The following is a 16,154-nucleotide window of genomic DNA, read 5'->3' as shown; positions in this document are numbered from 1 at the left end:
GGAAATCATGACAGGGCTTCTTCTCTGCAGACCTGACTGGGGGTGACGTCCTGAGCTGAGAGGAAGGTGTTACAGTACAGCTGACCAGGTGAATTCAAAGGGCAGAGATGTTTTCTGCCAGGTCTGTGGAACTGGTTGGGCAGAAGTGCCAGCTGAGCAGCCTCAAATCAGTGCAACGATACTGAGCTCTGCAGCAAGAAGTGCTTTCAAGCATGTTGAAATCACCAGAATTTTGATGTGCTTGATCCACCATTACTAGCCATACTGTCTGAAAGCTCTGTTTCAAAGAAAGCCAGTGAAACTAGGTGGTTTGCTAGCACATTTCAGCCTTGGGACTGTTTTCTGACCTTGCGTGATTAGGAGTCAATCTACAAGTCTTTTGGCCAACACAGACAGGGCTAATCGATGTCTATTCTTCTGCCATTTTATCCCTCTGGTTTTTTGGTGTTTATTTTTTTTTAAGTAAATTTAATTTTAACTACTGAGAAGCCAAGATTCCAAATCTCATTGCCAAGCCAGAACACTTTTCTAATGTTTATTCCCCTTGAATCCTGATAACTGAAGCTGTTGGAGTGCTTTTGGTTTCTATCTTGAAAGCAGGTGTCGTGGTTTGAGACTTCAAACCATGACAGCAGGTCATTGTCATACACAGTCCTGCCGAGTGGCACAGTGTGTCCTTGCCACACTGGAGAAGCAGACCCTGTGCTTTCTTCACAGTGGTAGCACAGCCTGTCACAATGAGTGATGTCTTACCATGTTTCAGATGTGACAAGAAAAGCATTTTTCAGTGTAGTAGACCATTTAAGAAGCAGAAGAATGCAGTGATACAGTGGTGTGGGAGGAAGAGCAGAGGTCACAGGCTGCTGCCCCACTGAGGGGCCAAGGCCAGCTCCAGGCTGGGTGCTGCTCTCTGCTCTCTCCGGTGACAGGCACCAGGCCAGAGGCCTCTCAGGGCCCCAGGGCCACCTCCCTTCAGGTCAGTCTGTACCAGGGATGCTGAGAGGCAGCCACAGTTCTCAGTGCTCAGCAGCTGCAGGAGAAATAAGCACAGAGCAAAAGGTTGAGGGTGTGCTACCACAACAGAGGGGGTGGCATGCACCCCTCAGAGGCCTCTTACCCAAAGTGCATTCATTTGTGCTAAGTGTTAGGAAAAAAAAAAAAAATTGGAGCTCTAATTGTTACTATATTGCTACCTAGGGTGCCATACTATTTGAAACTGCAGGTTAAATTAAAGAGTGGTTCCAAGATAGATTTCTTGTTCTCCTACATGCATGTTCTGTGAATGAGATTATTATTCTAACTTCATCAGGAAAACTAATCTGCCACATTTCATTTTGTGCAGATTTGTGGTACTGAGCACAAACATAGTGATGTTTTGCAAGACCCGAACTATTCCTGAGATATATTTTTTTGCTTAATTTTTGCTTGAAACCACTTGAAACATCATCTCTTGCAATTTGTATTAACCTATGGAGGCTAGGAACCTTTTAAGAGAATAGTCTAGCACAATCTCTTTCAGATCTCCACATTTCTATTAGACTTTGGAGTTCTTTGTTTAAAATATCCTGCTTTATTTCTGTGTATTTATTTCTGTATTTCTGGGATGATCAGTCTTCCCATTACTCACATTTGGAAAAATTCTCCATATAAGGTGATAAGCTGGTATTAAACACATAGAGTGTGTCCCTACAATTCACTTTCAGGAAATATAATTACAGACTCTCTTATATTTCATTGATCCCCATGAATTTCATACCTGGAGTGAGGCTTCACTTAAACCTTTTCTAAGCTCTGAATTGAACATTTTGACTCCATTATTATTGCTGGTGTATATAATGGTTGGTCATTTATCTGAACTGAAAATGCTTTTTTGTTCAGAGACCTACTTTGCTGTAATCCACATAGGAGAATATGCATGTCCTCTTTAGACTCAAGGTACTTTGAATTTCAGGTTAGAAAGGGAACAGTAGGTCAGAATAGGCATAGTCTTAAAGTAGAACCTTTTAATCTAACTAAAAGCTTTTAGCTCGCTTCATGTATAATTGAAAACAGTATAGGTTCTCCTAAATATTTGAAGATACTAATGGATTTAAGTGAATCTGAATGAAAGGGAAGCCAGCACAAAGCTTCAGTTCTCCATCTAATTTTGTTACCTGCCATGCTAGTTTTCAACAGATTCAAGACTGTTGTTTATGTTTTTCTTTTCACTGACACTGTATTGCATATCCTTCAATGTGCAGAAAAGCTTTGCAATCCTCTGCGGGGGAATCTTCTTCACAAAAAGGCCTGAAATTTATTTATCTAATAGATCTTCAGCTATATCTCTGTAACAAAGTCTAGTATACGGCAGTAGGGTGATGCTAATTCTGGTGACTGCCTCCATTTCAGGATGTCTGCACACCCTAGGCCAGACCACAGGGCCACCTGCTCCAACCACGTGCTGTACTGCCCAGCTGCAAGCAATTCTTGGCAGGGAATCAACTGTCTGCATTGGGCTTGATGCTGTGCTAAGCCCTAAGTCTTGAGCAGAGTTGCATAAATTATCACAATCCTCTTCTCCTATTTTTTGTTATCATCTTGCATACCGGGCTGCTCCTGAGAGACGGGACTTATGCGCTCAGTGCTGTGCTAACCCCCTCTATAGTGAGAGAAACCTGTTTCTTCTGGAGTGAATAAAACCCTGTGGTTTCTGGACCAAAGCTGATGTTCAGTGATGTACTCAGGAAAGTCAGAGCTAACCCTATGCGCACCTGACTGCAAAGCATCTTCTAAGCATATCTTTTTTTTTATTCTCTCAGTCATGGAGAGAGATAAGATCTTACAGATACCCCTTAAAAGGTTCAGAATAAAAAGGCTAATATACATTATAGCTTAGTTTTCTCTGAGCTTGTGCCAACAGATATGGGACCACATTTGTAAGCCATAACTGACAGCTGTAGGTTAATTTTATTATGCACATATAAGGTTCTGTGGACATTAATTTCCACACACATAAATGGTTGGCTTTGTGTGCACGTAAGCTCCAACCCAGAACTTTTCAGACACGGCAGTGCTCTTCCCAGGCTAGGGCAGGCTTGGGTGCCTGGGTAGCCAGCAGTACTGGCTAAAATTTGTGTCCATTTCTACCTGAGCATTTAGATATGCTAACACAGAGGTGGAATTCTGAAAATAACATATATGTTAGCTCCTTCCCACCTTCCCCTCTATTTCATTGCTTGTAACCCCTTTATAATTATTTTGTCACCCCTTAATAATTATTAATAAAAGGAAAAAAAAGACTTTAAGGACTTTGATTTAAAAAAAGAATGGATATGAACACAAAGTTTGACAGATGGAGAAAACCTTCTGTGAATAAAGCTTAGTAATAATTTTTCATAACTGTTAGGGGAAAAGAGTTTACAAACAATTTTAATTTTTAGTATTGATAAGGGTTACAGATTTTATTCTGAATTTTAGACACATTGAACACCTTTTATTCTTTTATGCTTAGATATGCTCTTAATGTGCGGCATATCAGCTTGAATGTTTACATATGATCTGACATGGAAAGAGTCTTACAATTTGTAAAACAATATACTTATCACTTATGTTTGCTCTAATGATGACAGTGATTCCAAACTCAGTCTGGGGAGCCATAGTTTTGAAATACCTCACAAGGTATGAACCTCCAGAAGGCATTTAGAGCTCCTAAGCAGGATGCCAAACTTTTAGATGACAAATCTCTTTCCATAAAAGATACATCCTTATGGAGCACCAGGAGGTAAAGAAGAGCTGAGTTGCACAAGTCTGTCTGGAAAGATATGCAAGCTTAAAATACATAATGATTTACAGAATCAAAAATTGCAGAGCATTTGCAAGCATAAAACATATGAACATATTATTCTGCAAAAAATGTAAATGTAAGTAAAAATTACTATTTAAATCAATGCACTTAATTTTAAGCATGGTGAACAGGTCTATTTGTACTCTTACATTTCAGTCCTTCCGAGCAAGGTATCTCTGCTCGCTGTCTTTAAAAAAGCAGAGTAGCAACAAGACTCCCAAGAAACTTATAAATGGAATCAGTGTCTGGAATGTAGTGAAAAGGAGTTTAATAGCAACCAAAAGCAGAATTTTCCTACTGGTGAAACTAAGGCAAGAGGTGCATGAAGCTTTACAATTGTAATATGGTAAATATGCCATATGCTTTGAGAAAGACTCCCTGTCATTTGTAAACAATCTTTACAAGAAAAGTCTACATTTAAATATACAGTTTCCACGATCTGTCATGATGATATGTTTTCCTTTTGGTGATTATATATGTTGACAATGGTAGAGCTAAAGCTTTGGAACTAAACATTCAGTAATGGAATTTGTGATACTACAAAAGTCAGACAAGGGAAGACTAAAAGGAGTCTAGTGTCAAGAGTAAGAAAATCCAACCAAGAGTGCTTTGTGCTCTCCTGAATAAAAGTTTATATCAGTCCTTTCATGTAGTGTATCCCCATGCAGCACCTTAGTGCTGAAATCAGATATTATAAGAAAAAAATCATACGAGCTGAAAATGCAGATAAAATATCTGTAGTGGTCTTGAAGGTAAATTAAGATGTAGAACTGGAGTATAACATGGTGACATCATTTGTTTTTTGCTTTAAAAAGAAAATAAAGGAATCCAGAACAATTTGGCAGGTTGTTACAGAATGCTACTGATGGAAATAATCCTGATGAATCTCACCATTGCATAAACCTGTGGCAATAATATTAGGTTCAGGCTTCCGAGTCCTAGTGAGTAAAAGAAATTGAGAGGTCAAAGATTGACAGCTGCTCTTTCACAACAGAAATAGCCAGCCCAATACCTGTAGCTGGATCTTAATTAAAATTGAAGATTGACAAAAATTTTCAAAGTGGACCTACAGTTCTTTAAAAAACCAGTTGTGCAAAAAATGGGTGTTATACATATATTAAAAAGATGTAAACAATGAAAGAGCTAGTTCAAGCTGACAGGAGAAAAAGGAATGTATTCAAGCTACAGAAAGTGTATTTCACATTCAATGTCAAGAAGAGTATTCTAAACTAAATGCAAAAAAGGAGAAAAAAGATTTCTAAATCTTGACTATTAAATTCCAATATTATGTATCACTACTGGCCTTATGACCACTCACAATATCATCTAATTAAGGACTGCACTAGAAAAGTATTAGGACTATATAACATCCGTCTTTTCCTTTGAAAATGATCTCCATAAAAACAAAAGCAGAACTGCAAATACTATGCATACTGCTTGTTATTTCCAGTCACAAAATACCACAGTCTGTAAATAAGGCACGCCAAAGGCATGCAACTGTCCTGCTCTAGGGGGAAAAATACTGAACTCTTCATCTTTCTCAAGGACATAAAAAGTTAGAGAAATAATTAACCTTTTAATAAGCATGCAATACCTCTGGATGTCACTTATACATTCATCATTTATACATTCGTAACACCAGAAAAGGAAGATCCTTTAATTTGAATAGGCTAAAGTGTCTGCTGTTTTTCAGATTATGTATTTGGTTTGGGAATTCTGATTGCTGGAAAGCTCTTCTGTCTTGCCCAGAAGGGCTCTGCTCTGACCTCCTGCATTACTCTTTCCTGCCTGTCCTTGCTGACCAGAAGTCACAGTGTTTCATGGAGCAATGTGCATTTCCTCACTTTCTTTAATGAGCAAGCTGGTTACTTCCAGGCAGACATAGAAACAGTCAGCAATGTCTGCCAGTTTAGCTACAGATGTCACCCTTGGCTGTAAACTGGGGGAGAGGCAGACTGGACTGGCACATTTTGTAAATAGCAAGTACTAAAAATGTCTCATAAAGTCAAATTTCCTGCTTTTAACTAGGAATTGTTAATGCAAGTTGCATGTACTGAGCATTTAAACTTATCTAGTTTTGCTACTCTGGAGCATAAACCAGGAGAAATGTCAGTCAAAACCTTTTCACCAGTGCCTACTGGTGGCTATGCTTTGTGATTTGTTTGTTTTTTGTTTTTTTTTTTTTTTTTTCTTTAATAAAGTAGGAGACCTTATTTTTATGCATGAAAATAAAGTACTATTGATACCCTTCTGTTGTAACTCCAGTCTACAGCTGGCTTTTTACAGGAGATTTTGGAAATATTGCTAGAAGTGTTTTGCTAAGCTTGACTGCATAGCAGGAACCATGGGGATTGCCCAAACATAAAGTATACAGAACACTGTGCTGCCACCACACACCCGTGTGTACTCTAAGTCAGTCATTCACCCCAGAAACACAAAGAAAGGAGTGGAGAAAGTAGTAACCTAACACTTCCAAAACCCAAACAGCATTATTAGGAGGCTTCTGGGTGAAAGTGATGCTTTTGATCTGGACAAACATACCTGGCATTGTTATGAGACTCTGAATAAGAAAACAGGACTTTGCCTGTGCTTTTTGCATGCCAGTAGCTTTACGAATAGTCAGTTTAAAAGATCATTGCTATGGGCATTGCATAAATAATTTTATATACATAAATACATATGTATATATATATTATCTATGTGTGTGTGTGTACCAATGCATGTTAAATAAAAGCCCTAAGAATATTTTTAAAACCCATAGCTTATTCTGAGACTTATTTTCTAGGATAAACTATATTTTTAATTAATCATTTCAGAAATCAAAGCCGTTCATCACCTTTTATAATGACTATGCATACACAGCACACTGTTAGATTAATATTAGTTTTTTTCCCCCTCCACTGCAAGCAAAGTTTAGACAGTTAGCTTTCATACTTAGAGATAATTATTAAGCTTCGATTTAGTTTCTTAAATTTCATAATTAGGTCTTTTGATTGTGATCTTTTTTTTTGGTAGTTAGGTCAAAGTAATCAAGTAACTATGTGCAGAAATTAACATTTTTATTATATTAGATTATGTATTGTAGTAGTAAAGCTTGTTTGAAGTGCATGAATAAAAAGTGAAATTACAGGAAGAACAATCTAATATAGCAATACTAGGTGCATTCACTGTGCATCTGAGAGGAGGAGGGGGGAAAAAAAGAGGAGTTTTCACTCATTTTGGCCTAAAATGTGTTCAGGTTTCCAGGATTCTGACATCAGAACCCAGATAACACTGGCTAGAACCATAGGGCTTTACAATAAAAGCTAAAATATTGACCATATGATGGCAAAAAGTCTTTATTTTGCGGTTAACTTATTCTCTTCTAGCTACTCTCTGATGAAGTTGGTGGTGCTGTGGAGGATGATCTCCTTCTTCTTGACAAAGATCGTGATCGTTCAGCATTGTAGGCAACATGCTTATCGTAATTTTGTATCTGAGCCTCGAGGAATTCCCTCTGTTGCTGGCTGATTGTCTGGCTAATCAGTCCAGGAAGAGCTTGAATGCTACCAATTAAAGTTTCCAGTTTAGTTTCCAGAGTAACAATTCTCTTCTCAAAATCTTCACTTCTTTCATTTAAGTCAGAAATCATGTCATACATGATGTTTTGAGTCTGAAAGTAGAAGGATGTAAGTAAAGGTTTAGAGAGACCTTACAAGTATTGTAACAAGTAGCACAACTGTACAAGGGTTTGTAAAACAGGAGATGAGTATTAAAAAAACATCTAGTTTTGTGAAATAATTTTCCCTGTAGATTAAATTACAGTAGACTAAACTTTCTACCAGATTTCTTGAGTAGAAACACAATGGCTTTTAGTAGCACTTTAGACGTCGAAGTTGAAATCAATTAAAGACCAGGCCCCTTTTGGAAATTCAGATGTTTGGGAGTGTACCAGGCTAAGCTTTTTGAACAGTCAGTGTAAGCTACCAGGGGATTGAAGGCTCCACTGATGTATTCCACCCTTAATTGTTCTTGATTCTGGTTTTAAATACCTTCATTCTTCTAATGAGCTCTACAGAGCACAAAGTTGTTCACTGGCTTGCTCCTTCAACTTGGTAGATTTTCTTGAATTGGCAGTAAGAGGAGTTGAGTAGGTTGTTTTTGAAAAGTACTTCAAGAAGTAAAAACTCAATTCTATACTTTTTTTACTTTTGCACTCTCCAATCTATCTGGCCTCCACAAAACACTGCTGAATACAGAAAATATATAGAATGTACTTTAAAATGCACAATGGTCAGTAAAAATGTAATCTGAAATGTGCTGTTTCAAAGAGACTTGCTTAAAACATAATGGCTGAATATCTGCCTCTTTTAGATTGAGGGTCCAGATTATTTAAACTAGAGTCAAAACTGGATATAATTCAGTAGAAAAAATCAGTTGAAATTTATGAACCATCCAAAGGAAAGGAAAATTAATTGAATGACTGCCTGAAGTGTAACCAAACCACTTCAGTATCAGGTGTGTTATAACCTATTGCTCTGCCTCCTGTTTCAGGATGCTAGCATAACCCTTGAAAGTGAAGTAGTCTACACAAAATAGTATATTAAAAGTCCTTATTAGTTGCCAAAAGCATCAGACTGAACTGTATTTTCACCTGAAGTTGTCACGTGGCTCTGTAAAGCAAGAGGGGAATGAACACTGAAGAGTTTAATCTTTGCTTTGATACACTTGAAATCAAGGAGGATTTTGAGGTAAATGAAGAGGTGTACAAGAAACCCTTAAGAAGAGCCCATCAATGCTTCTAAAGTAGCCTCAAATTAACTCACAGTAACTGTTAAATATTAAGTTCCAATGGAAGTCCAAAATGCTATCAGCTCAGACCTCTAGCTTTCTAGTTATTACATGCTTATGAAAAATTCTAGCAACAATAAACAAGCAGCTTACACCTGAATAGCCTCTTTTACCTCAACTCAAATGGTTTAAAAAATATTTAAAAAGCCTTATGATATATTGGCAAAGTAGGCAGCTATTATTCATTATAAAAATTTAAATAAATGCAGGTCTAAATTTACTTGTCCAAAGTTACTGCTGCATAAGACAACAGGAACAGGAATACAGAACCTCTAACTCTAATCTAGAGGCTATTTACTATGGTCTGTCATGGTACAGTCACTATCACCACATGGCAAAGTCTTCCTACTTCACAGCACTACACCACTACGGCCCACTCACAGTTCAGCATTTACCATGACCTCTGCAGTCAGCTCAGGAGCTCTCAGGATCAGCCTCTCAACTGTGAAGTCTTTTTCAAATGTACAAAAAAATAAATAAATATGGCATGTTCAAACTTTCATCAGGATACTTCTCCAAGATGTAGGTGCTACCACAAAACACATATTTTCATTTGCTACATATAACACCTTGTCAACAATATTTGCACATATAATGCATAACATTTTCACTAAAAAACTGTTCATTTTGAAAGGATGAATGCTGAAACAACAGTAACTGCCTACTAACCTTTGCCAGGTCCACCAAAGTGTTGGCTTGATCATTCAGTTTCCTTTGTTCCATTTTTACACTTCTTAATCTAAAAAGTGGAATTTTAAGTCAGATTTTTTTTTTGTATGAGGTCATACTAGGATTTCTAGAGAGCATGCACAAAATTTACAAGAGCAATTAACTGCATGGACAATGCCTTGACTACTTTGTGTAGAGTCAGAATCTTTCATGTGCCTGCTACAATGAGAAGCATGCTTCTTCAACACCGCAAAAAAGGAAACAGCAAGGAAATGTGATGTCCTTGAGAATACCATTTGCCATGGTCAAAGTTGAATTCAATAAAGAAGATAAAAATTTATCCAGACTACATGAAAGAAAGCCAAAACATTCCTCAAAGCCTCAGTATCGTGACAAGTAGATATAGGAAGAAACATAGAACAACAGTTTTTTGTCATTATTGTTGTAGCAATCAAGAATCTTCCCATGCCTACATGACTAGATACAGGTATTAGCCCTGTTCTGTCGGAAATGGATTGGGTTAGCAGGTGTTGGAACCTGATGAACATACAGTGATAAGTGAGTTTCTCCTTACTTTAAACAGAACTTCCATCAGATCAGCAGCTAAATAACCAACATGCTTGCCAATACATTTCGTTTTTTGGATAATTTGTGAATCTAAATATGATTACATTTTAAATTTACTATTTAAACTATAGCATTGAAAAACTATGAAAGAAGCAGCAAGGGTACATTTTTTCTTTGATGCGTACTTATCTCCATTATTGTTGGTTATGCACATTTTTTGCAAGATACATGACCCTTCTTATACATTCTCTGATACAAACCCCATGTTTTCCAGATTGACTATCAGAAAGGTTGTTTGCAGATTTGTGATAAGATACCACTTCAGTCTACCAGTGTGCCAAGTGCCAACCAAAACAAGAATCTGGTTAGCTGTCAAATGGAAGTGAGTTTGGCAACTTTTCGTGACAGGTGGGTTGCTAATGCATTCTCTGTCCATTTCTCAGTGATGGTATTACTTAGAAAGGTAGTCTAAAGAAAACCTTCTTGAAGATATTCCAAAACCAAAAAAAGTTTCTTTAGTTGACAAGCATTTCCTTTCATATCTAGGCTAATTGGTATGAAAAAGTAAGTTGTGGAGAGTGAAATATAATTTAAAAATATCTTTAAAATATAAACGGAAATAACTCTGTTAAGGTAGAAATGAACTGATCACATAAAACTGGCATTCCAGGAGATTGTTACTGGAATGCCATATGCTCTTCTTCCCCTGGAAGCTTCTTTCAGAGCACAACAAAAATGCAGACGGTAAGGAGTCGTGTTTTCAGAGGCTACAAGGTGGAGATTTTGTAAAGCAAAAAAGGAGTCTCCAAGGTACAGAACTGTATTATCAAAATGTCAGAACAATTATTCAAAGGAAATTATTTCACTGGAGAATGAAACCCCCAGCATTTTGGTGACCATTCTTTCAAATAATGTGCAGAATATGTGTTTTCTGCTTTTCTTAAGATTCATTGACTCATCTGTTTGACAAGCAGTATTTTAAATTTAAAATTCCAGGAAGTTCATTATTATTGTAGTACCAGTTGACACCAACATGATAATTCTTCATAGCAACCAACCCAACACCTACCACAGGCTGTAAGAACATATAGATGTGGCAAGTCTTTAGCTGCAGCAGCTGGATTTAAAGAAAACCAACAGACTTAGTGTAATTCATCAAGATAAAATTTTGATTTTATGAACTTCACTTATCACAGAAAAAGATCATGATTCTGGATCGCATTTCCATGGCAGCAATCAGACCACTGAAATTCACAAATAAAAACTCTATTTTTTGCATGCAGACAGTGGTAAATTCTGCAAGTTTAGAAAGGAACAGCTTATACAACTTACTTCCGAGCTCTATTTTCATTTGTTGAAAAAAAGACAAAACAAAAGAAAACAAAGTGTAAAATATACTAAAACGACCAAATGAGCACAGTGGGCTCGATTCAGCAGGTGGAAAGTCCTAGGGAGTTGCTACTTTTGATCAGTAGCTGCCTGAGGAGTCTAACTAACTAACATCTAACTCACATTCATGATGTAGGAATCTGCAATATCTTCAAGTCTTCCCAGTAACTATCATCTGTACATTTCCTTATTCATACAATACATAATATGCTTTTTCATGATTTCACCTTCATCTTATCTAATGTGCATGAGAAGCAGAAAACTCAGACCAGCTGAACACATTTATTTTTGTCTCCAGTGAAATGTTTGAAGGTGAAGGAGGGGACTAAACAAAACTTAAGACTCTAGAAAGATGGAAAATTGTAAGTCACTTGAGAAAAAGTATAAAGATGCAAAGAGATGGAAAATTAATTTGCATCCATCTAATCAGCTACAGGAAGAAAGCAAACTGCTAGTGCAATCTTTTCATTTATGGTGCATTCTTCAGCATATTGAAAAAATTATGTTTTGGAGTTTTTTTCCTGAATACAAAAGTTTTGAGGCTGTAGTGCAAAGTCGTAAAAGACAGAGAGAAATTATTAAGATAGCTGTGCAATCTAGCTGTCACACCTAGGAAAAAATTACTTCTTCCCTCCACTGGATTAATTAATTTTTAAGGGAGATGCAGAACACACTTTATATCCTGAAAAGTTCTTCTGACTTGACTGCTAAAAAAAGCTGGAGATCGAGCCTGCTGTGCTTTTTAGATTCTTTTCTGAACATATGTGCTCACACACACACAGACACACAACACACACACACACAGAATAAATAGTAAAGTTAAAATGTTAAGAAACAACCATTTCAATCAAGGATTCAAGTCCAGCAAGGATGCACATGACATGCTATCCTCTCCCCAGAACCCCTCCACCTCCCAATCCTTTAAGCTAAGCAGGGTGGCCAAACTACTATATAAAAATATGCTTTTTATATTCACATAAAAATGCCTCAACTTCTGTTGTTTTTTTATTTCCCAAAGTATTTCCACAATGACTCAGTAACATTTCAACCTGCAAGTTTGCTAAATGAAATACAGTAATCAAGGTTTACAGAGTACTTAATAGTTTAAGCTTTGTTACCTACTGCTTTAAAACATTGCTATGAAAGAGACAATGATTGTTAGTCTAAATTTACTAATAGGAAATGAGTAAACCTGGCCTTCCTTTCCTGTCTTTCCTGTAAGATGCTACTTAGATGTCCTTTTCATCATGGATGCTCCCCTCACATCACTTTGCTGGTTGTGTCAGGCACAGACCTACACTCAAAAGTTATGAAACCATCAGTTTGAAACTAAACTTAATTTGTCTACTTCTTCCCTGTAACTCATTGGAACTATCTTCATAGGCTGTACAAATGGCTGCCTCAGCTGAATGGGGATAACAAATGGAACAAACAGACCCTGACCATTCCTCAAAATGGTCCTGAGGATCAAAATTCCCTGGTTCCTGAGGACAAAACTCTGAGGATTTTTTCCCCCTCATGTAGTTCCAAGAATAGTAACCATTGTGCAATTCTGCTCATTTGGATGTGCTTTATGACAAATACATACTGCAAATTTTAGATAAATACTTGTAGTTTGGCAAAACCATGGCACAGCTTAAACCTTCTACCAGTTGTAGGCCTCAGGCTTGTTCTCAGACTCTCATGCAGAGGGGAAGAACTCATTTGAATAATGCCAGAGGTGCTCAATGGCCTCAACTATTGGCATACACTCCCATTTTCTAGAATAGATGGCCAGGGTCATAGCTGACCAACATTTGATCTTATGCACTGAGAATATACAGTGGAGAGAGGCTAAATGCTGATTGGCCATGAAATTATACTTGATGAATATTCTGTTCATTAAACACTACATACATACTCTTCTATCACATCGTTCTGACTTTACAATATTAAAACATTTACTACAAAGAATTTTTTTTTTTTTAATTTTCTTCTGTCTATTGTAGCTCACATTTTTCTACCTGGAAGAAAATGCATAAAAATAAAGGACAGTCTCAGTGGCATAGAACAAAAAAAGTCTTAGATAATTCAAGAATTATGGGAAACTAATAAAAAACATTCACCGGTTTATATGGACATATGGACATAAACTGCCAGTGTACCTTCTTATTTTATTGTAAATAGATAATACAGTAAATGGTTATCTTTGTCTTACTTTGAAAGAAAATCAACCTCCAGAACAATCTTGAAGGGAAGGGAATGGTGGGGGGAGAGGAGGGAGGGGGCAGGATGGGACTAAGAGTGACTGAGAAGGAAACTAACAGAGAAAACACCTTGGGAGGAAAAACAAAGCAAAATAATACTTACTGATGAATAGCTTGCAAGAATTTGCGTTGATGTTTCCTTACTTTTGCATGGTCTATCTTTTTAACCAGCTTTGTGTTTTTATAAATTAACCATGTTTCCCTGAGTACATTGGCCGCTGCATTTTTCACCTGTTTAATAAAAGAAAAACACCAGGCTGACAAAAGTTTTTATGTTATGTTTTTACTTTTTTATTTTATGTTATTTTTACTTTTCTGTTATTAACTCTTCCTAAAGCTTTTGAAATGCTGTCTTAACTGTGGGAAGTGGCCACCTCAAGAAGCTGAAGCACTGAGGGAAGAAAGCAACAACTGGATAAAGAGGACTGCTGAGCAATTTCCTTTTTCTGTAGATGTGATGCTCAGATGAAATATTTTTGCATCCAGGAATAATTACCCCTCTTCAAAAAGTGGGAACTGTTTGTTGTTTATGGCAATATAAATTACAGTGAGAAAATACTAATGCATTATCTGTATGTTAATTAAGTGTATTCAATAGGACCATAAGATTTTTCTCTTTCTTATTCTGTGGTTAGCGCTTCTTAATTCTTTTGGCCACGTAACAGTCTTTTAAACTTTCAGAGCTGTTTGAGCACTCTGTCCCTTTCTTTTATCTTTTTTTTGGTTTTGGGTGGCATTTAGTTTTTATACTTGTTTCTTTTTTAACATCTCCAAGAAGATGAAAAAATGTGTTGTCAATTAACGTAGGCAGAGTTCTATTTAAAAAGTGCTTTGACTTATTTTTTAAATTCAGCGTTCCATAAAATGTTAAAGGGTACCTACAGTTCCCTTTTAAGGCCCTCCAAAATTTTCAAGAATGCTTAAAAACATACAAATAATTTGAATGCAAAGTTGATTAATGGCTGAATGACTAGGATACTTGGAAAGAGAAATTGTCCTAATTATTCCTCTTTATTTTCTCTCCTCCAGCTTTACATCATGCCAGTGACTGCAGTGTCAGAGCTAAGTCAATGGCTAAGACATTGCCGGAACGTCATGCAATAGCTTGGCCCAGCAACAGCCTCCCCACCTTGCACCTCTAAGTGTTGGAGAACCTTGTCCTGTTTCACTGAAAGCACAACTTGGTTTAGAGACGGCCTCAAAACCCCTAAGAAGCCCTTGCACTCCTGAACGACGTGGCTATCATAAGGCTGTGAGGAAAGATCCCCAGCATCTGCATGATTTGTGATCTGATGTGCATCTTAGATTTGTTTGCTTGGCTCACTTTTCATGTGCTTTGAGTTTCACGAGCTTAAAGCTTTATTTAATAAAGTATTAGACTAACATTGAGATTTATATGAAGAATAGATGAACAAAATAAACTTCAAAAGGCATAAATAAAGACTAGACTCAAAATCTGGCCAATCTCTGAGACACATTTTGGGCTCAGCTATCAGATAACACTAAAAAAGTAACTATATTATGAAAGGACAAATTATTTCTTGTGGTCTAGTATCAACAACACCTTAACTAACTGCAATAGGAATGTAAATCAACAAGCACAGAGAGACACCTTGTCAAACATCCCTTATACCTATATAGGGATTCTCTCCTCACTCACCCCTAGTCTCTCCCTGCTGTGACTCCTTGTTGGAGATACAGGCTGTTAGTGGTGAGCAGCACAGCCAGCCCAGCCAGAGCAGTGCTCTGAGACAGCACAGGGCTCTCTGCAACACAGCACCAGCAGCAGTGCAGCGCTGCATTGCTGCACGGAGCTGTGCTGGGGCAGCCATCCTCCTCCTCCTCTTCGCCTGGAGCAGAATGACTGCCTCCATCTCAGGCACCCACCACTAAGGAGAAACTGCTGAGTTCTGCTGAGCTGTCATTATAAGCACCGTTGTCTTCACATGGGCTCTTCTCAATAATGAAGACTGACTAAACAAGTTGAGTGCACTGTACAGTTAATATTCTTTTTCTTGTTCCCTCAACACTGACCTGTTTTATTTCAGCAAAGGATTTGTATTGCCTTGTTTGCTGCATTTTCTTTCATTTAAAATATTTCAATACCAATGGCTCCTATTTTGTGAAAGGTAGTTTCTTCTAAAAATAATATATACAAATATGTTTCAGGGTCCTTCAGAACTGTGTCCCACTAAATAAACCATGCATTATGTACAAAACGCAGTTGAAAAGACTGCCTCACTGTTATTGTTCATATGTTGCAACATATGAAAACGTATGTTATTTTCTTAAGAACATCTCTCATAGCTTGAAATTTTTGTTTTTATCGGTCATTTCATCTAGTTTAGCTACAAAAAATATATTTTCATATGCTGTGCAAAAGCTTTTGGTTTAATACAATAGTTTCACAGCACTTAACTGCTAATTAACTAATTAACACCAAATACCTTCCAGTTACAAGGGCCCTCTATACAATATTCTGTACAAATCCTTAAAATTTGCTGACAACTTGCAGTTGTCCTCAATTTAAAGGAAAATTCAAGGCATCCAAATTCTAATCTTTCAAAACAATACCCATGATAAAGTTCAGCAAGGATACCAAGCAGGAGACTACTTAAAAACAAATGCAG

General features: G+C 37.1%; 1 protein-coding gene and 1 long non-coding RNA gene across 5 annotated transcripts in view; one reads left to right on the top strand and one right to left on the bottom strand.

Annotated features, from left to right (window-relative positions):
* The window catches only part of LOC141727234 (uncharacterized), a 54,455-nt gene extending 38,766 nt beyond the window's left edge, over positions 1 to 15,689 (top strand). Inside the window, exons 4-5 of the long non-coding RNA XR_012578289.1 lie at positions 10,164 to 10,297; positions 14,554 to 15,689. This is a non-coding gene — a long non-coding RNA (uncharacterized LOC141727234). The remainder of the gene's footprint in view (positions 1 to 10,163; positions 10,298 to 14,553) is intronic.
* The window catches only part of KCNN2 (potassium calcium-activated channel subfamily N member 2), a 173,317-nt gene that overhangs the window by 45,569 nt on the left and 111,594 nt on the right, over positions 1 to 16,154 (bottom strand). For 2 of the 4 annotated variants that reach the window (XM_074533515.1, XM_074533514.1), the window contains 3 exons: positions 13,628 to 13,755; positions 9,323 to 9,392; positions 5,974 to 7,475 (listed from right to left, as the gene is read on the bottom strand). In XM_074533515.1, coding sequence (XP_074389616.1) covers positions 7,188 to 7,475; positions 9,323 to 9,392; positions 13,628 to 13,755 — 486 coding nt within the window. In that variant the 3' untranslated portion in view covers positions 5,974 to 7,187. Of the gene's footprint in view, positions 1 to 5,973; positions 7,476 to 9,322; positions 9,393 to 13,627; positions 13,756 to 16,154 lie in introns of those variants that run through there. The other 2 variants (XM_074533516.1, XR_012578288.1) reach the window with 2 other exon arrangements.

The sequence above is a fragment of the Zonotrichia albicollis genome, chromosome Z (genome assembly GCF_047830755.1).
Source record: "Zonotrichia albicollis isolate bZonAlb1 chromosome Z, bZonAlb1.hap1, whole genome shotgun sequence".
NCBI classification, from domain to species: Eukaryota; Metazoa; Chordata; class Aves; order Passeriformes; family Passerellidae; genus Zonotrichia; species Zonotrichia albicollis.
The sequence above is the reverse complement of the archived record's forward strand: the minus strand, read 5'-3'. Positions and strand labels throughout refer to the sequence as shown.